This window comes from Lactuca sativa, chromosome 7 (assembly GCF_002870075.4).
Source record: "Lactuca sativa cultivar Salinas chromosome 7, Lsat_Salinas_v11, whole genome shotgun sequence".
Taxonomy (NCBI): Eukaryota; Viridiplantae; Streptophyta; class Magnoliopsida; order Asterales; family Asteraceae; genus Lactuca; species Lactuca sativa.
Genome location: NC_056629.2, coordinates 164,534,974 through 164,557,496, shown reverse-complemented (window position 1 = coordinate 164,557,496; position 22,523 = coordinate 164,534,974). Strand labels below are relative to the sequence as shown.

Here is a 22,523-nt window from a genome sequence, read left to right as displayed (position 1 = left end):
TGAAATAATTTTCATATCCCGCAAATCCGAGAGACGAGGGGGGGTGTTTGGGTTTTGCTCCATTTTTTGATTAACAAAGTGTAGAAAATATAAAGAGGATTTTAAAAAGATATGTAAAGTTTAAATTAAAAACAGTATATATATATATATATATATATATATATATATATATATATATATATATATATATATATATATGTGTGTGTGTGTGTGTGTGAAAAGATTAAAAAAAAAATTAATTGAATTTCGACCGTTTTGAAACGGTCAAAATAAAACGGTAAAATAAGCGTGTTTCAATTCATCATGACGCTCACGAGAATTGCTTGATGAAATGCAACGAGATGGGGGGCGGTGTTTTCCCCGTCATAACAACATCGTCGGCTGCCACGTCACCGTGTTGTGCCACGTTTCTGGCCCATACCGACTACTTTTATATTGCAATAGCCTAGTCACTACACATTATCATATTAAAGTTTAAGTTTTATTCATTATTTCTCATTATATAAATATGATATTCGATGTTCTGTGGCTTTGCTTTGGCTTTTGTTTACATTTTACATTTGCTTTTGACTCTTATTTATTTTTTCTACTTTTAGCTTAATATAAGTTTTTTGATTTTTTGTTTGATTAAGAATTTAGTTAAATTTTCAAAATTTGAATTATTAACTATACAAGTTTTGAGTTTTATTTTTAAGAGTATATATATAATTATATTATAACGTAAACCCTTTTATTCTAAAAATCTTGCTCCACCCTTGACATTAGTGATGAAAAAAAAAGTTTTCTTTCTATTATTTTTTCTTTTGTTAAGGTGTTAATTTAATATTTTGATATCTTATTTGTTATGTTTTTTTGGTAATCTTGTCTTTTAACTTTTAAGTGCTATTAAGTTGTGAATCTATGTTTTTTTTTTTTTTTTTTTTTTTTTGTTATTATTTTTTTTATTTTATACTATTTGCATACAAATGTTATCCAAAGTTTATGTTTTATGGTTATTATTCTATGAATTTGATTTAGAATGTGTGTTATTATGTTAGTTCCTTCACAAATAATATGAATTTATGTTTTTTTTTAAGTTGTGAATGTATATTTTTTATATATAAACTGTGATTTATTATATTAAACTGTGAATTTTGTATTTTAAGCTGTGATATTTGTGTTTTAAATTGAAAATGAATGCATTAAGCTTTGATTTTTTTTTATTAAACTGTGAATTAACTATATTAAATTGTGTATTTTATATATTAAATTGTGAATTGATTGTATTAAGTTTGGAATTTTATATAGTAAGTTGTATATTTACTATATTAAGACTTGTAAGGTGATAATATGGCTGTGAATGCTTGATTTTTGTGTACTAAACTGTGAATTTATTGTATTAAGTTGTGATGTTTATGTATGAAGCTGTGATTTTTTTTATTTTAAACTGTAAATTGACTGCATTAAGTTGTATTTTCTTTGTTTAAACAATGAATTGTATATATTAAGTTGTGAATTCTGTGTATTAAATTGTGAATTGAGTGTATTAAGTTGTAAATTGATTGGTATTAAGATATGATTTTTTATAAATTTTTTGTTTTCTTCTGAAATATAAGATGAAAGAAGCCTTATACATAGATATGATTTTATCTAATTTTGAATAAAGTTATAAAATTTAAATTGTGAATACTTGTGTAAATAAACTTTGTAAGAAGCAATGACTTATAAATCTTAAGGTATACATATAAGTTTTGAGTTAAGAATATGACTGTGAATGTATAATTATTGTGCATTAAAGTTTGAATTTATTATATTAAGTTGTGAATTTTGTATACTGGATTGTAAATTGATTGTATTAAACTGTTAATTTTTTATAAATTTCATGTTAAAATATGAATGATTTATGTATGAATGTTTTGTATTAATTTTCTTGTGAGTATATTTATTTTTTGTATTGTATAAATATGTAATAACGTATTAGTTTTTATATTTTTTTGCATTAAACTCGAAATTAGTGAATTCATTGGTTTATTAAACTGTGAATATAATATTTAAGTTGCAAATCCATGATTTATATACAAATATGATTTGGAGGAAGGATGGATATGACAGTGGCACAAGTTGTTAGTGGCGACGTATGGTATTAAGTTGTGAATCTTATATATTAAACTGAGAATAGACTATATTAAGTTGTATATTTTATACAAATTTTGTGTTAAAATATAAATGAATGTATGAAAATAATATATTGTAATTAATAGGTCTATTGAACTGTGAATATGGTATTTTGAACCGTTAATATATTTTATATATTTTTTAAAGATATCTATAGTTTAGAAGAGAGAAAATTGCATTTGTCAAGATATATGTAAAATAAATTTTTTATATTTGACAAAAAAAGGTTTGTATTCAAAAGTATTACCAGAGAAATGGAAGTTATAATGATTGTTCTATTAAACTGTGAATACGACTAAAAAATCTAGTAAATGTGTTATTAGTTCGGCGATGATCCAATGGTAGTCCGACGGTGATCCAGAAGGGTCATACGTCAAGTGGAAACTATTTGTAAAGTAAGGTAGGAGAGAATTTGCTTAATATATTATTAGTGTTTGATTTATCTAAAATAGACCTAATTAAAACATTTTCAAAAAATAAATCTTAGGGTTTTTAATTAATCTTTTTGGGTTCTCATTAGAACCACTCCGTATATATATATATATATATATATATATATATATATATATATATATATATATATATATATATATATATATATATATATATATATATATATATATATATATATATATATATATAGGGTTAGGTTATTTTGTTTTCACTATCTATTGTGTGCATGTATGACTGATTCTGGACCAATCATTTTAGTTATTTTAAGAAAGTAATTAATGCATATTACATGTTGAAGATATAATAGGTATTAATTACATCTTCAACATTTAATAAGCATTAATTACTTTCTTAAAATAATTAAAATGATTGGTCCAGAATCAATCATACAGACACATAATAGATAGTGAAAACATTTAAACCTAACTCTATATATATATATATATATATATATATATATATATATATATATATATATATATATATATATATATATATATATATATATATATATATATATATATATATATATATATATATATATATATATATATATATCACGTGTGCGAAGTTTGGTTATTTTTATGATCTACTCTTCTAAAAATTTATGTTCACCTTCACTTCTCCTATAAATACCCAATATTGTCGAACTTTTTTCACCCAGTTCAATGCCGAGTGGTCATAAGATTCGCCATAACTCAAAGATGACCAGAAATTCATCTTCATTTTTTGCATTCCTTCTACTCGCCTTCGTTTTATGTATCTCAGGTGTTGAATCAAACTTATTTATCTCTCTTTTAATTTTCCAATTATATTTACCATTACTTAGCACAAGGAACCTGCAATAAATTTAAGATGTTTTTCTTGGTATAATTGAGAATAAGTATTCCCTCGTAAAACATGATGTATTATATTAATAAATGACAAAACCTTGTAAATAATCTTTGGTTTTTTGAAATATGGGATATACTCTCTAAATTAAAAACCCTTATTGATGGTTTTAGTGTTTTCAAAGCTTTTAACAAATAATCGTTATGGTTTCAAAACTTTTAATTTAGGTGAGCATAATAACAATAAAACCGAACCATAACCAAATTACTCGATAAAACCGAACCGTAATAATGGAATCATTTTCATAACAATTGGTTCGGTTTCTATTTTTTAGTAACCGATAGAAAATGGTACGGTTTTGATTTTATAGGATAACCGATCCATTATTAACTGAACCAATAGAATGATATGTAATTATATATATTATAAATTATAGATATATCAATATTGTATAAACCTAATTAAAAATTGATGAAAATCCAGTAAACCATTGATTTTATACATCTAAGACAGTGTTTGGCTAATCAACCAATCAAGTCTAATACTTAACTGGTTGAGCTAAAAAATTTGACCTTGGAAGTCCATACGTCTTGGGGTTTGAGTTCTACATATTTCATATTTTGTTGCAATCTCAAATTGGCGAATTTTTAGTTTTGTAAATTTACATATTTAATGGAACGACACACTAATTGAACCTTACATTTCTTTAGATTTCCCATCCCTAGAAACATTATCAGTTAAATGTTTATTAAGTTTTTGCTCATCCTTTGAGTTTATCAATTTATAGTATATTAACGATTTGTTCATGTATTCGAGTACACTTTCTGTTTTTTTTTTCTTTTTTATAACAATGTATTTTGAATATCTATATCAATTTTTTTTCATTATGGTTAAACGATATTAACCATTAACCAAAACTATTAACCGATTAAAACCATTAAACATAACCAATACTAACCGATATCCAATGACTACCGAAATATATTAACCAAATGTAATGCTTATGGTTCGGTTTTGGCCAGGGGCGGACCTAGGGGTGGTTCACAGTGGCACAGGCAACCACTAAATTTTCCATCCACAGTGGAAAATTTTTTGAAAATTTTTGAAATTTTTATTTTTTCTACTACCGTGCAACTCCTAACTTTTCCGCGCAACCCTTACTGTGAAATCCTGCGTCCGTCCCTGGTTTTGACCTTTAACCGAACCAAAGCGTTCCATACAAACTCCTACTTTTAACCGATAGTCAATCACCCATATATAAAAATACTTATACCCATATATAAAAATATTTATCTACCCTTTTTAATATGTTTTTTGATTTTATTTATTTAAATCTATTTTAAAACAAAAAGGAAAAAAATAACATGGGTCTCTCTCTCTCTCTCTCTTGCTCTCTCTCTTGCTCTCTCTCTCAATGTGTGTCTCGTTCGTTTCTTTTGAATTCAGACCTCAAACTCAAGATTTGAAGGGAAACGTAATGGGTTGGGGAAGAAGTCAAAAAGAAGATGTTGGTGGGTGTGTTTTTTCTTTGCAGAACGGGTATGTGTGTGTTTGATAAGAGAGAGTGTGTGCGTGTTAATTATTTCTATTTTTTTTAATGGTTTTAATTAAAAAAATATAAAAGAGACTAAAAAGAATATAATTTTGTTTATATAGGAGAGAAACTAGTTGTTAAAAGTTTTGAGACCAGATATTTTGAACTATATCCATATTTTTAGGAAACTACATGGATCATTTATGAGGTTTTTGAACTATATCCATATTTCTAAGAAACTACATGGATCATTTATAAGGTTTTGTCTTAATAAAACTATAAAAATGGTCTTTGCGGTTTATATATTTTCCAAGATGCCATCCAAACCTTACGAGATTTATAAAATTTTTCATTTTCAGCATATTTCTTAGCGAGTTTGGTTCATTTTAAAACTGAAATGACTAAATTGGTCTTATAATATTTGTTTAAAACTTTTTCTATTTAATTTAAATTTTATTAATTAAACATATTGAGACCTACTTCTCTCATACATACCCACACACCCACACCAAACACTAAAACTAACTTTTTAACTAATAAAAGAGAAAAAAAAATAGAGACCGCCATTCATCTCTCTCCCTCTCTCTCTCTCTCTCATATCAAACTTATATATCCCGAGAATAAGCATAACATTAGGATGAGAATTTGACATGGAAATCCGAACCGAACTAAAACACGAACAGAACCGAATCGATTAGGCGTGAATAAGCAATTTGATTCGGTTCTTGGGTATCTATATTAGGCTTATTTGATTTTCGGGTTACGAAAATAAGGGCTTATTCAGTTCTAAATATCTGACCCGGAATTGAAAAGTCATTTTTTAATCATATTTTTCTTGCTATACCGGATAATCCACATTCAATCGATTCGATTGTGTTTTTCCATGTCCTTCCTTCTGTGATCAAGTCGTACATTCAAAACAGAAAAAAAAAAAAAAAAAAAAAAAACATATTGCATCGTATTGTTGAAGTCGACTTCTTACTCAATCGTATTACCAAAGTCGACTTCCTACTATATATTTATATATGGATTTTTGGGTGTTTTGGATGTTTAATGTTTAGTGTTTAGTATGTTGCTTCATAACTATATTTCAAGATTTTGGTGTTTGGATTTAATTCTTATATCTCAAGAATAGTTACTTTGTGTTTACATTCTTACCACACAAATTCTAACTTTTTTTGTGCACCTTTGAAACTATTATGTAAACTTTGCATTATTTTTAATTAACAAATTTTCTTTAAAAGATTTGTTGTGGAATCAAAAGGTACAAAAGTCATAAAAATACAGTGTTTATAATCATATTGTAAATGTTATTTGGATTATACAATCCTAATTATATTGTACATGTTATTCGGGTCATTCGAGTAATAACCGAACCGAACCGATTAATACCCGAACCGAACCGAATCTGTATTGTTATTTGATCCGATTTTCGATTCATGCAATTACCCTTATTTGATTTTCGGGTTATTCGGGTTCAGATCAGTCTGGTCCGATTCCAACCCGCATAACATCCTTACATAATATGTTGGTGCTCTCTATTCACGTCCAATAAATCTAAAACACGCCCAAAAAATCTAAAAACTCTAAAACACGCCCAATAAATCTAAAATCGGTACTTTTTCTCTTGCCTTTCACACATAAACTCACACTCAATGGATCATTAATAAGAGATATGTAGTCACATTTTTACCTGGAAAGCATGGTCAGAACCTAATCATAACAAAAATATGATACCATCAAACAATCCGATCGAAACTCTCTCGATTTCCTCTACTCGGTAAAAAATTAATTATGCACGAGGTTCGGGAACCAACCTTTGTCTACCTACTAATATTTTCCGATTTATCTAATAAAAAACAATATTTTTCATCAACAAAGATTGATTTCTAGAATTAGGTCTTCATCTTTAATGACTTCGTGATGTGATGCCAATTATTTGGTAGATACATGATTTTTTTTTGGTAACCAATTTACTTGCTTTAACTTATTGTAGGTAAGTACGTAAAATCAATGTTTTAAAAACCGGTTTAAACCGGCCGGTCGAACCGGGAACCAGGAGAGAGAGCGGGTCAACTATCACCGGTTTTATGTCGATTTCTGAACTGGATTGAACCGGCCGGTTTTTACGAAAACCCGGGTGAACCGGTCAAAATAAACCGGTTAAATCGAATAAAAACACATAGAAAAGAACTATTTACATAATAAATTGTGGTGATTTTTTTCAAATCTATTAAGTTTTCTCTAAATAAAAACATATGATAAATGTTATAATGTTTTTTGTGTGTTTGTATTCATTCAAAACTATATTTTGTTTCAGTATTATATATATTTTTTTCATTTCAACGTATATAGATTGATGTAAAATAGTAAAAAGTATTGTTATATGTTATTTTAATGTATTTAGATTGATCTATAACTTATTTTTATGTATGTTTTTAATGTTTGAACTGGTAAACATCAAATTCATTATTTATATATGTATGTGTGGAAAAATATGAAAAAAGATGAAAATTATAGAAACCGGTTGACCCGACGGTCGAACCGGTTGAACCGGAAACTGCTCACTATACCGGTTCAACTAAAAAACCGGTTTTTAAAACATCGTGTAAAATATTATACTTATAAAAATACCCAAAATGTATTTTTCTTATGGAACAACAAAACTTATCATTAGAAAATAGGCAAAATAAAATCTGTAATAGAGAATTTGACTTTGTTAATCACTTCCTTAGATCGGACTGTCCAAATATACTAAGTGAATTTAGTAAACCAACTATAATAGTGTGTATTTAAGAAAAAAAAATCTTTTTCTTTTTGGGAAAATAATCATCAAGTAGGGAATGAGTAAAATCCGGAATGTCAAAAAATAATGTCTGAAAAAATATATATTTCAGTCTAATATTTCGGATTGTAGTCTAAAATTTCGGAATTTGATTTTTTCTTTTGAGAATTTCAAGAGCAAGTCTTAAATCTAATGAAAAGTTTCGGTATTTAAAAAAAATTGTTTTGTTTTAATATAAAATTTTACAAAAAGTTAAACAAACATAATAAATTAGAAAGTGGTAATATTAAACACTTTGAAATAGTAACATTGGACATAAGAAAATTAATTTTTTTCAAAAAAAAAAAAATTCAAAAAAACAAGTACTCTGAAATTTGAAGAAAAAGTCTGGAATAAGACATTCCAAAAAAACTAATGATTTTCCACAAACTAAACAAATAACTATTTTCTTTAAAATAGTCATTCACGATAATTATTTTACTAAATTTCCAATATATTAAGTTTTACATGATAATAGAAGTCAACATATGATAACGGATAGAACAAATAAATAAATAAACAACTTTAATAGTAACCACTGACTTAATAGATTTGAGAAACATATATTTTTCATTTCCTTTTAACTTCTTTAACAACGACTATAATACACCCTTGTCATCTATTCTCATCCTACTACTAAATCAACATCTTACTATATCACTGGACTTGAACTATCAACCTTTCGGTTGAGATGCACCTTTCCAATATACTTGATACCGCTAAACATTATCTCAATTAACAAATATTTCTTTAACTAAATTCCATTTCTAATGGCGTGAACAGAAATCACGACCGTTAAAGGGAAATTATGTGAAAAGCCAAGCAAGACCTGGTTTGGGAAGTGTAAAGACACAGAACTATGCGACAAGCAGTGCATAGAGTGGGAGGGTGCAGAACATGGAGCTTGTCATCAACGTGAAGCAAAATACATGTGCTTTTGCTACTTCAAATGTGAACCCAAGGCGTCTCCTACTCCTCCCTCTACTGCTCCTCCTGAAAACGGGGCACCCACTCCAACTTTTCCCGGACCTCCGGCAGGAGAAGGTGGACAACCACCTCCTGCAGAAGGTCAACCACCTCCTGCAGAAGGAGGTCAGCCACCTCCAAGCATTTGATACAATCTATTCATTTTCCTCCAATAAAAAAGCCTTATATGACTATGAATATGGAGAAAATAATGCTTCCTAACAAACATATGAGTGTTTTATAATATGCAATTGTGTTGTGCCGATAATATATAACGTATGTTTAATTCCCGTACATAATTGTTTCTCTGACGTCATAAATTTTAAGCACCTCCTACGATTGAATAGAGGAATTGAAATTTATGTGATTCATCATTTGGTCTTATTTTTCTATCGTTTACAATGTTGAAAAAGAATATTTAAAATAAAGATAATGAAAATGTCAGGTCTCTTGTCGTGAGAACAACGAAAGAGAAACACAAAGAATAACAAGTATTAGGGGAGGGTATTTAATTTAGGTCATGTTTACTACTGTGTTTTTATTGAATTCAAAAATAATAAGCACATGTCAAAATAAACTCTTATATTTGAAAGAAAACATCAAAAATGGAACGAACTTGTATGTTTATCTTTACTCGAGTGTAGGAAATATAAAATCAAAATCAAAACAAGATAAGTCAAATGAAACATCTTAAATTGACCCTCTAATCTAGCATATCTTATGTTCTTGAATCCCAACCATTCTTGCATTTCTACAAAACTGACTATGGCCACAGAGTTTGTGAGAGTGTGTGTCGGTTGTTCTTAGCTGCTCATGTGCTTGACTGCAATATCTCCCTTCTCAATACATTTTTGCATAGAAAGAAATCATGTGTTCCACTGGTGAAACATCAGGTTCTACATCAAAGCCAGTGTAGAATTATTGCCAAAATACAACATTGTTGCACTGATATTGCTATGTAGTAATCTTCATGTGCATATTCCTTGACATGGTGTTGATATAGCAACAATAAATTCAGCCTCTGGTTGGTTTACGTAAACTTCTTCTTCCAAATCTCAATTGGGAGTGCAGATTTCATGTCGATATGATGTAGTTTCCACTTATTGGGAATAAATAAACCATGCATCACAAATCCTTCTGGTTGGTTTACGTAAAGTTCTTCTTCCAAATCTCAATTGGGAATAAATACACCATGCATCACAAATCCTTCTAGTTGGTTTACGTAAACTTCTTCTTCCAAATCTCAATTGGGAATGCAGATTTCATGTCGATATGATGTACTTTCCACTTATTTTTACCCAAGAGAGAAAGTAAAACCCATTTCATTTCAAATCATGCAACGTCCGTCAAAGCTTCATCATAATCTATCCTAGGAATATGTATACAACCTTTCGCTACAAGTCTCGCCTTATACTTTATAACATTGTCGATTAGATATTCTATTAATTTATAAACATGTTTAAGGACAATGGGTTTACGACCTGTTGCTAGAAGATCGGTGAGGCTCTAGGTTTGGCTCCTTTCAGTTGCACCTAGCTTACTTCTCATCACATTGACCCAAATTCATTCTCTGTAGCCATGTATTATGATGTAGCTCGTCAATATCTTGTGAAAATAATAGCTTTACAGATTCATCATAAATATAAGTTAATAATCACTAACTTTACATAGTTCTTCCTCTTTTCGAGCTTTATGATATAGTAGTTGAACCAACCAAGCTACCTAGTGTCATGGGCACAGAGGAAGAATTTGGGGTGTTTAGTGATTGGTCTTGCTCAATTAATGAGTTTTGGTTTGAGTCTTCAGTTATACTTTTGGGATACAATGCCATGGACGGTTGAGTTTCCCTTTCAACATTGTGACTTGGTGAGTCGTACCCTTCATGAACAAAACTGTCTCCGTGACTAGTATTTTACTTCACTATTTATACGCATGAACACCATTTATCTTCTTCAACCTTTACATCTATACTTACATGTATATAACTTCATCCCATAGTGTTCTAGGTACATGTGTACTCTTCAAAACGCTTCTGTCTATATTGACCTTGGTATAACTACGTTTCTCCATGAAACCATTCTATCTGTGGGGATTACGATATCGTGAATTGTTGGTTTAGGCATGTCTCGTTATAATGGGTGGTGAATTCGAGATTAATTAACCCCTATGATATTTTCCACATGTCTTGAGCTTAACATGTGTTTCATTCTTTACCAACAAATGAAAATTTCTAACAAGACCAAATGTTTCATCATTCAACTTTAGTATATACAACAACATAACAAAACTGTAATCATTAAGAACAAAAAAGATTTATCGATTACCAAAGGATGTGAGTGGTAAAATGGGAAGATAAAATTTTCCATTCATATGCTCAAGTATTATCTCAGCCCTTTGCATATGTTGGGTATGTTTTTTGTTATTGCTTTCTGACTAAGCATCATTCACATAGTTGAGTGTGGGTGTTCCATTTTAAGAAAACTAAATACCATTTCTCTATCTCACATTTTTCATAGAAGGAATGTTTGCCATGCTTGTTGACTTATTATTTTTTTTCCAACAAACGCACTATAATGAATTCTTCTGAAATTATTTTGTAAAGAGGATATGGAGATTGTTATACGTTCATGAAGATTTTCTTATTGTATTCGTGTATCCATAAAAGAACACCATGCATCAAAATTCCTTAGAATATTCCATGAGTTCTTATAAGCTTGTGATGTTCCATAAGCATGGGATTCAACACACTTCATCTAGAAACCATTTCTCTATATTGTTCCGTTGAAACAAAATTGATGCATAGCATTATATATAAATTTTTAAGCCTGTTGGGTTTTATTAACACCAATAAACTTTCTAAAAGCAAAAAAAATAATCAAAATTTACTTAAGGTTACATACACCCTAAGATCTAGGTTTTACTGGTTATAACAACAAACTTTAAAAACTGACTAAAAGGAAGATTAATAATCTCTTGGTTCTTTCCTTGAGACGTCGAGAATACCAGACCTTGCAATAGATGAAGAATTCAAGCGAAAGTCCCTTTAATGTAGTTAGACCCACTTACTCCTAAAGATAACAAGGAATAACCCTATGAGTAAGGTTATAATTTTCGTATATGGGGAAAAAGTAAGGGAGTATGGATGGTTTTTGAGAGAGAAACAACAACTAGTAACCTTAGCAATCTATTTATAGGCAACATATAAATCCTTAAGAGATTCAAATTCTTCAGGATAATCTGTATCCAGTTCAAAAACGGTTGTATCCCTATCCAAGGGATATCAAAATCGATAGTCTTCCAAGTGCTTTTAGAATATTCCAAGTAATCTTTAGTATTTAATTAATATTTAACCTCTTTAACTAATTAAATCTATTTAATTAATTCCAAACTAATATCTAATTAATTTATTAATTACTTAATAAATTAATAACTTATTTTCTCTATTTCCTTTTGCTATCTGTGTAATGATTCTAACCCAAAAGTAACATACTATTAGTAGAAATATTACCAAAACAATTAATGATATTGGAGACTATTTCCAACAGTCTTCCATGTGGATAAGTTGTAAACTTTTAGGATCAAATATGTCACTAACAATCAACAAAGAGTAGTCAACAAATGCAACCGCCAAACTCTGATCTATTCAAAATTTAGTCATTAGACAAGTGATCAATTATTCTTTTGTTAGAGATATATCTATAAACATGAGACATGTATAAGGGTTAATCTCAACATTCAAAATTCTGCTTTCCGATTAAAGATTTTTGATAATTATATCTAACTTCGAAATCGAACACATCAATTTACTCAGGGATCGGCTAAGCACTTCAAATGCCAGCACCAAATGATTGAGGGGCCCATATATACCCCTTTCGAGTTACAAGAGGGAACAAGTAAACTTGGACTACATAGTTTTTGTCTACTCATCTAATCATACATGGACATATCCTTTATGACTAGTAGTCACGAATAACGTTAGAATAGACCAATGCACATCAGATTTTGAAAACAATACCCTAAATGCACCTAGGTTTGAAGAATAAAAGATATTGTCATTTTATAATTACTCATGACTAAATCCTTGAAGTAATCTCTAAGTGTGGCTTGTAACAATAGCTAAAATGTATATTTTCAAGTTATCATGGGTGTTAGCATAATATCTATGGCTAATCAACCAATACTAATGACAATCTTAAATCACTCACTAACTTCCTAGTGTATGGATGACTGTGGAGGTTTGAATATAATTTAAATATTATGGAAGTGAGTGCAAAACATGCAAAAGTGAAACACAATATTGAATTAACACAAGTTTCGTAGCAAAGAAAAGCTATTTATTAAGTTACTATGAAATAAAACATCAAATCGGTTACAATTCACACTGTTATATGTTTCAAAACAATTCAAACTAATCAACTAAAATATTACATTAGAACAGTAAAAGGTCTTATGCCAATGGTCCTTGCATGACCATCATGTTTCTTTCTTGGTAATGTTATTGTGAAAGGATCAACATGATTCTCCTCAGATGATACTCTATTCACGACGATATCTTCGTCTTCTACTGTATACCGAATGTAGTGGTATTTTCTGAGTATGTGTCTCGAGTTACCATGATCCTTGAGTTATTTAGTCAAGGCGACAATACCCTTGTTAACAAAAAATATCTCCAATGGTTATTTAATGCTTGGTACAACTCCAAGATCACCTATGAAGTTCTTTAACCATGTAGTTTCCTTTTCCGCTTCACTACCTGCAATATACTCTGAATCACACGTTGAGTCTTCTACTATCTTCTGGTTCGAAGTTTTCCATGTCACCCTCCTCCATTCATCAAGTTCACCCAACCTGATTATGAACATGAGTTGTCCTTATTAATCTAGAAACTTGAATTAGTGTAACCTGTAACTCACAACTATTCTCTACTATATAAACTATGAACATATCCTTAGTTCTTTTCAGATACTTGAGGATACTCTTTACAGTTGTCTAATGACTATTGCTAGGATTGTCTTGATATCGACTCACAATGCTCAAAGCATATGCAATATCAGGTTTGATACATTTCATGGCATACATGATAGATCCAATAATAGAAGAATATGGGACTTGACTCATTCTTTCAAGTTCTTCTTCAATGTTGGGTGATTCATCCTTTCTTAATCTTATGCCATGTTACATGGGTAGATAACCTTTCTTAGAATCTTGCACTTGGAATCTTTTCAAAACCTTATCCAAGTAGATACTCAAGCTTAGTCTAATTAGAAATTCTGATATACCTCTATAGATCCTTATTCCCATTATATAAGATGCACTTCCTAGGTCCTTCATAACAAAACACCTCCTAAGCCAAGTCGTTACACCTTACAAAATTAAGATCTCATTCCCCATAAGCAGTATGTCATCAACATACAATACTATAAATACTACATTACTCCTACTGTCTTTGACATATATGTAAGACTTATCATCACTTCTAGAAAATCCAAATTCATTGACATTTTCATGAAAGAAATGTTTTTAGATTCGTGATGCTTTTTTGATTCAATAAATAGAACTCTCAAGCTTTCACAATCTATTACGATATTTTGGATCATTTAAGCCTTTAGGCTATGTCAATTAGACATCCCCTGTCAATTTCCCGTTAAGGAAAGTAGTCTTCAAATCCATTTTCCATATTTCATAATCATAGAAACCAACTATGGTAAGTAATATTCTGATAGATTTAATCTTTGCTAATGGGGATAACATTTCCTCACAATCATTTCCTTGAGTTTGAGTATAACCCTTTGCAACCATCCTAGATTTAAAAACATGTACATTCCCATCCATGTCAGTCTTCTTCTTAAAGATTCACTTGCACCCAACGATTTTAATACCCAATATACGATCAACCAAATTCAAAACTTGGTTATCATATATGGATTGAATTTCAATTTGCATAATCTTCTTCCATATGGTAGCTTTGGATCCTGTCGTAGCTTCTTTGTAGTTAGATGGTTCATCCATAATAGTAGTGTACGATCACTAATTAGTACTTCTATTTATGTTTCAATATGGAAATCATAAAAATCTAGAGGAAAGCGAAAGCTATCATATCTACAAAGAGTAGGATATATTATTATGTTAGTTGGCTCAACAACTTGATTAACCTCTGATTGAGTGCAGGTTTAATTGTAGGTCCTTATTTGTTTGACTCTTGAATTTCTTGAAGATCTATTGAACTCCTACTAGTCTCTTTAGATATTAGCTCCCTCTAGAGGAAGAAACCCTTTCAAAAAAAATATGAAAACCTTGTTCTAAGAAGGATTATAGAAAAGTATCCAATAGGCTTTTGTTGATAGCCCACGAAGAAACATTGTTCCAATATAGGTTCTAATTAATAGTTAGCCTCGTGAAGAACGAAAACTTCGCAGCCCCATACATTAAAATGTGCAAGATTGAGAGGTTTCCCATTCCATATTTCGGAAGGTGTTTTAGCAACCTTCTTAGTTGGTGGGAGGTTCAATATATTACCGACTGTCTCTAGGCGTAACCCAAAAACTTATTGGGAGTGTAACTCAAGTCATCATGGATCAAACAATAGCCAATAGAGTTTAATGTATTCTATCAACAACACAATTCAATTATGATGTTCTAAGAGGAGAAAGTTATGAGACAATCCCATAATCGTTTACATGATCGATAAATTAAAGACTCAAGTATTCTCCACCCCTATTAGATCAGAGCGTTCTAGATCTTTGTGCCAGTTGATTTTCAACTTCCTTTTGGAATTCTTTGACCACTTTAAAAGTTTCTAATTTATGCTTCATTAACTAGACATAGTCATATCTACTAAAATTATCAGCAAAAGTCATAAAGTGACTTTTACCATGCCTTGTGGCAGATTTAAATGTTCCACAAACATCGGTGTGGTTTAAGACCAATAGATTCTTTCCTCATTCACAGTTTCCTACGAAAGGCGTCTTTGTCATCTTGCTAAGTAACCAAGACTCGCACACATCATTCGACTCTATCTAAAATGATTCCATGATCCAATCCTTTTAGAGCTTATTAGCATGTTTCTTATTTATATTCCTAAGACGACAATGCCACAACCATGATTTATCCAATAAATTATTAGGAAAACCAACATTTAACATTACATTATTAGACTTTACTACAAAAAAACACTTTCATACACACCATTACAAGGACTAGCTTCAAAAATAAAAGAGCCATTTTCATAAAAAAAATGTCACCATTATTATTATCAAATGAAAAATGAAAACCATCCTTGTACAATGTATGAAAATAAATAATGTTATGTGACATATTTGGTGAGTAGCAACAATTAGACAAACTAAATAAAACACCATTATCTAGCACGGTCTTGTATTCCCCCGATCCTTGTAACAGGTTTTGTTCCTCTATCTCTCATGATCAGGTGTAGATCCCCATGCTTCAGTCTTCTAGTTTCCTGTAGTTCCTACAAATTCGAGCAAATGTGAGTACCTCATCAAGTATCAAGAACTAAAAGTTAACATACTATGGAGTTCAATCGTAAAAATACCCAAGGTGATAATTCTCTTGGCCTTGTTCTTCTTTAGATCCTCCAGGTACTTCGAGTAGCTATGTCCATAGTGACCCCGTTGCTTGGCAGTAAAAGTGAATAGCCTCTTTTGGACCGGTGTTCGGAGTTATCTCATAATCTTCTTTATCTTAATACCTTTATTTGAAGATCGAACCTTGGCCTTACCCTTACAATGAGAAAACTTCTTCTCCAGGTTAGCACGACCACACCTAATGTCTAAGACAATAAAATTAGGGTTGGAGCTTATGGCTTTAACCAAACAAGCTCCGGCAGTTTTTAACATGCCATGAAGATCCATTATGGTCCTGTTGAGGTTGTTCATATTATAGTTCATGACAAACTGACAATATGAACTAGAATGAAAGTTCAAGACCATGTAAATGGCCAAATCCTTTGGAAACTCGACACCCAAGTTCCCCAGCCAATCAATGTACAACTTCATTTTCTGATTTTGTGCGCATACAAAGTTCATATCTTGATTTAAAATCCATCAAGGATATCAAGATCTTGAACCTTTCCTCTTCATCATGCTCTTGGAACGTTTCCTTAAGATGCTCATTAATGTTGAACTCCCCAAGGATCTTAAAACTCTTTTGGATTTCAAAAGACATGGTTGCCAACAGTGTGCAAGAAAATTTTGTTGATTTATCGTAATGCTTATTGTAATCAACCACTTCCACTTTAGAGAAGTCCCCATCCACTAGTGGGAAATCTTGATCGAGGACATACTCTTTGACCCCATACCTCAAGGTACAAATCTAGTCCATATATTTTTAACCAGTCGGTTTCTCCTTTGAAAGGATGGATATGGGGGAGAAGTTTGGGTTTGAGGGAGGTCGAGGAGGGGGATGAGGATGGTTGTTTTTTTTTGACATTTGCAAGACGAACTAGTTTAGTTAGTTTGAATTTATCCTTAAAATAATGTTTAACCATAAATGAGTTATTCATTAAGTTTAGGATCCATATTTGGCTTTGCAATGTGTAAAGGGATGTCGTAAACGAACAACAAAGTTATTTAGGCAGGCAATGCTCGTTGCTAGTTTCAATCTTATGAAGCTCCTAGATTATTTGAGATTCAGAGACATTCAATGGAATGTTAATCTCGTATTGCGCTCATCTCAATTAAATGATGGGGATGCTACAAATCATTGACTATAATGTGAATCAACCATGCTAAACCGTATAACCCTTGATATAAAATTATTCTCAAGTTGACGTGCCAATTAGTCATACATGCTCCATCAACAGAATAATTTTACAAGTGACAAACCATATGAATTTATATTGTCGTAATGACGTTCCCATTAAACAAACAATTTTCATCATTAAAATATAAACAATATGTGTGTTTTCATGGGTAACACATAACTCATGCTTTTTAATATAAAACGAGAATTTTGTTTAATTACTAGATTAATACTTTTAATCTTGAAACAAAATCAAATTGGATCCTTTAAATAACTCCACTCTCAAAATACAAAAGGCAGTGAGGGTGGTAAGCCATAATGCTTTTAAAACCTGACTTCATTTGGAATCAAAGAGACTTCCTTCAACCTCTCTTATAATATTAGAATGGGTGTGCCCAGTCTTGATTCAATGATAATGTTAGGAAGTAAAGTAGATAACTAGCAAAACCAAAACAAACATAAGACATAATATTTACATGGTTTAGTCAAAGTGACCTATGTCCACAAGTAGGAGGGGAGTATTCTTTACTTCAGAGTTCTCAAAAAGAGGTTATAAGTACAATTTCACAAAGATTCTCCTATCACACTATCATTATAAACACTTCAAATGACATAACATGCATCCCTATTTATACTTGAGGGATCAGACCTAAAACCCTAATGGGCCAAGCCCATTGGTTCACAATCCCATGAAGGTGTCAACCAATAATAATCTGCCATGTAGCATCTTCTGGAACGTTCATCCATGTCGTACAACCCATGAGCATGAACAACACGCCATGATGGAACATCATGAGCCATAGTGGCGCATCATGATGCACAAGTGGCACATCATGAACACCAGTGACACCTCGTCCATCATGGTGGTGCATGAAGGTGTTTTCCTTGAGCATCTTAATCTTCATGGCATCCTTGGACAATCTTGAGAAGCATAGAGGAATTCATAGCATACGGATCATCATGGGATAGCTTGGCATATAAAGGAACCAAGTGACGAATACTTTCATCGAGATAGCACATCAGGCATGTGGATACCACACACGGGATGGAGCATCCTCTCCTATGTTGGCGCATCCTCTTTCAAGTTGGTACATCCTATCCATAATGGCGCATCCTCCTCATGAATGGCATATCTAGTCACTTGGTAGCATGTCCTGTCATTTGGTGGCGTATCATGCCACTTGGTGTCATATCATGCCACTTGGTGTCATATCAAAACACTTGGTGGAATATAAAGTCAACCGGTGGCATATCAAGTTAATTTGTGGCATTTCCAATCACGTTGGCATATCATGTCCTTTTTTAGGAGATCTATTCCTTTGTCAAGGGATACATTCCCTCCTCGGATCATCCATTCCTTTGACACATTCTCCATGAATCCTAAGTTCTACATTGAGTTCCAAGTGATCCATTGAACTCAAATGATCCTTGCGAATGCTCTAGATGCTCAAGTTACATTTAAAAATCTCCACTTTCACTTGAGCATCCTTTGAGCTCCACCTTAAACAAGAACATCCTTTCCTATCCTTCCATTCATCCCTGAGAGGACCTAACTCCTGTGAACATCAACTAATTTCAAGCAAATCCTAAATTTCTCCATGGGCAACCACTTTGTCAACACATCTTATGTATTCACCATGGTATCAATCTTAAGTATTGACAACCTGTCTGATTCCAGCATATCACATATGAATTTCATTTTGAGATCATTATGCTTCATCTTCTCATGATACATAGGATTATTTGCAAGATTCAATGCATTCTTACTGTTACATTACAATTCCAACTTTTCCACCTTTAGACCAAGACTCTTGATAAGCCCATGCAACTATTTTCGACCTTCAATGCATCCTTTGAACTCCACCTTAAACAAGAACATCCTCTCCCATCCTTCCATTCATCCCTGAGAGGACCTAACTCCTATGAACATCAACTAATTTCAAGCAAATCCTAAATTTCTCCATAGGCAACCAGTTTGTCAACACATCTGATATATTCACCATGGTATCAATCTTAAGTATTGATAACTTGTCTGATTGCAGCATATCACATATGAATTTCATTTTGACATCATTATGCTTCATCTTCTCATGATACATAGGATTATTTGCAAGATTCGATGCATTCTTACTATCACATTACAATGCCAACTTTTCCACCTTCAGACCAAGACTCTTGATAAGCCCATGCAACTATATATCATCCTTTATTCCTTCCATCATAGATATGTACTCAGATTCAGTTGTAGATAAAGTAACAGTATCTTGTAATGTTGACTTCTAATTGATGGTACATCTGAACAAAATGAAAATATAACATGTATGTGACCTGATCTTCAACAAATTACCACCGTGATAAAAGTCTGCATATCCAACCAAGAATTTTTTCATACTAGCTCCATACACATAGAAAACATCCATCGTTTCTTTCAAGGATCACAAGCTCCAGTTGATTGCTTCCCAATGAGCCTTCCCTAGATTGCTTATAAAACTACTTACCACATTAACCGAATGAGCAAAATCAGGTCTGGTATAGAACATTGCATACATAAGACTTTAGGAAACACTAGGGTATGGAACCCTAATCATGTACTTCATTTCTTTATGTGTTGTTGGTATAGTATCTGGACCAAGTTAAAAGTGAGATGCCAAAGGAGTTTAAATTGGTTTAGACTAATCGTAATTGAAATATTGCATAGCTTTCTCCATGTACTCTTGTTGAGAAATACAGAACAACCCTGCTCTTCTATCCCTTTAAATCTCCACCCCTAATATCTTCTTTGTTGCTCTTAATCATTCATCTGAAACTCCTTTTTTCAGGGTTGCCTTCAAGTCATTTATCCTAGCCATGCCCTTGGCTACGATGATCATGTAATAACCATATAGCAACAAATATATGTCGGAATCTGGTGAAATTCCTTTGAGTAGACACAATTGTCAAACTGGTTATAAGTGTATCCATGCGAGATCATGAATGAATAAAATATCTTGTACTATTTTCTTGGAGACTGCATCAAACAATACATAGGTTTCTTCAACAAACATACATGATCCTTTTAAGAATCAAGGAATCCTTCTAGCTGGGACATAGAAATCGTCTTTTTTAAGTTCCCATGAAGAAATGCAGTTTTCACATCAAGCTATTCAATCTCTAGATCAAATGAACTCACCATAGCCAAAAGAGTGAGAATTGTCTTGTCCTTCACGACTAGTGAGAACACCTCGTGATAATCAATTCCTTCTTTTCGAGAAACCCTTTTTGCAACCAACATTTCCTTGAACCTATTTGGTTCAACTCATGGTGTCCATTCCTTCTTCTTAAAGATCCATTTGCATCCCGCTAGTTTTTCTCCCTTAGGTAATGTAACTAGATCGTATGTTTCATTCTTCTCCAATGATTACATTTCTGCATTCATGTCCATCAACCAATTTGTTTCTTCCTTACTCGCCACTGCCTCTTTATACGGTTGAGGCTCCTCAGTGTCAATATCTTCTCCAATTTCTAAAGCAAAAGCAACAAAGTCAATATCACCGAAATTGACAAATCCCATATCTATCAGATTGTCATATAAGCCTCTTTGATTTCCTCTTCGCTATAGATTCAGAGCCATCATCCTTCCCAACATCACCACTACTAGACACAAATCCCATGGGTTGCTCTCGGGTTTCATCTTGTCCAAATTGTTCACTTCCCCTGCTCTTCATCATTTATCATAACCATGTCTGGAGTTTGAGATGTAAATTCCACCTTTTGGTTAGCACCCTTATCTTTATTCCCTTCTTGAGTTGTATCACCTCCTCTCTAGTTATCCATGTCAGATTCATCAAAGGTTACATCTCTACTCCTGATACATTTAGGATTTATTGCTTCTTCTGTACACCACATTCGATAACCATTTACTAATGTTGAATATCCTAGAAATATGCACTTCATTTCCCTTGGCTTAGTTTACCATCGTTCACATGACCATGTGCGAGACATCCAAATATACGTAATCCAGAATAGTCAGAGGGTTTTTCGAAACATACCTCTTGAGGAGTCTTCAGGTCTATTGTAGTTGATGATGATCTATTCACCACATAGAAAGCATTGTTAACTGCTTCCTCCCAAAATTGCTTGGATAAGTTAGCAAATATTCACATGCACCTAGCATGCTGTGTGAATGCTTGGTTCATCCGTTCTGCCATTCCATTTTGTTGTGGCATGTGTTGTACAATGCAGTGCCTCACTATACCTTCAACCTTGCATAAATTATCAAATAGAGTGTTGCATAACTCCAACCCATTTTTAGTCCTTAAAGTCTTTACCTGTTTTCCAGTCCTTTTCTCAACCACGGTGTTCCACTCATTTAAGTTCCCAAACACCTCATCTTTGGTCTTCAGAAAGTACAACCAAACCTTCCTTGAATATTCATCAATGAATGTTACAAAGTATGAGCATCCAATTTGAGACTTCACTGGTGCAAGACCCAACATATCTAACTAAACATATTACATGATTTCCTTGCTTGTGTGTTGAGCGATACTGAACTTCACTTTGTGATGCTTTCACTTGATGCAAGCTTCACAAAAATTTATCTTTCTAGTAGCCTCTCCACCAAGCAATCCTTCTTTACTTAGAACTGACAAGCCCTTCTCACTCATGCGCCCCAAACTACGATGCCACAACTCTGTCTTCTCATTGAATTCATTCAAGGATTAAAAGATAGCCACCATTCCTATAAATTTACTGCCTTCTAGGATATAAATCCCTCCACGATTCATCTTCCCTTTAATTATAACCAAAAAACCTTTGGTGACTATGTCCCAGTCACCTTCACCACCGTACCTCATCCTTTTCTTAGCCAATGTGCCAAGATAAATTAAATTCTTTCAAAGTTCTGAAACATACCTTCAATTTAACTTTTTGACCATGTCGCCGTGCATCTTAATAGTGCGATCCCACTATTTGATACTTCTCACCCAATCGTCAACCATATTAACAGTGCGATCCCACAATTTG

At 32.1% G+C, this 22,523-nt stretch overlaps 1 protein-coding gene across 1 annotated transcript; it reads left to right on the top strand.

The window, feature by feature from the left end:
• Window positions 1-3,223: 3,223 nt before the first annotated feature.
• Window positions 3,224-9,131, top strand: LOC111895712 (anther-specific protein SF18). The gene is made up of 2 exons (XM_023891784.3): window positions 3,224-3,375; window positions 8,580-9,131. The coding sequence occupies exons 1-2, from the start codon at window positions 3,276-3,278 to the stop codon at window positions 8,909-8,911; spliced, it is 432 nt and encodes a 143-aa protein (XP_023747552.2). The 5' UTR covers window positions 3,224-3,275; the 3' UTR covers window positions 8,912-9,131.
• Window positions 9,132-22,523: the final 13,392 nt, after the last annotated feature.

What these genes read in the sequence shown, in the direction of transcription:
- LOC111895712 (XM_023891784.3), top strand. Translation starts at nt 3,276, where the DNA reads ATGCCGAGTGGTCATAAGATTCGCCATAACTCAAAGATGACCAGAAAT. An exon ending in CTTCGTTTTATGTATCTCAG is followed by an intron (nt 3,376 to 8,579) that starts GTGTTGAATCAA and finishes TGGCGTGAACAG; the next exon opens with AAATCACGACCGTTAAAGGG.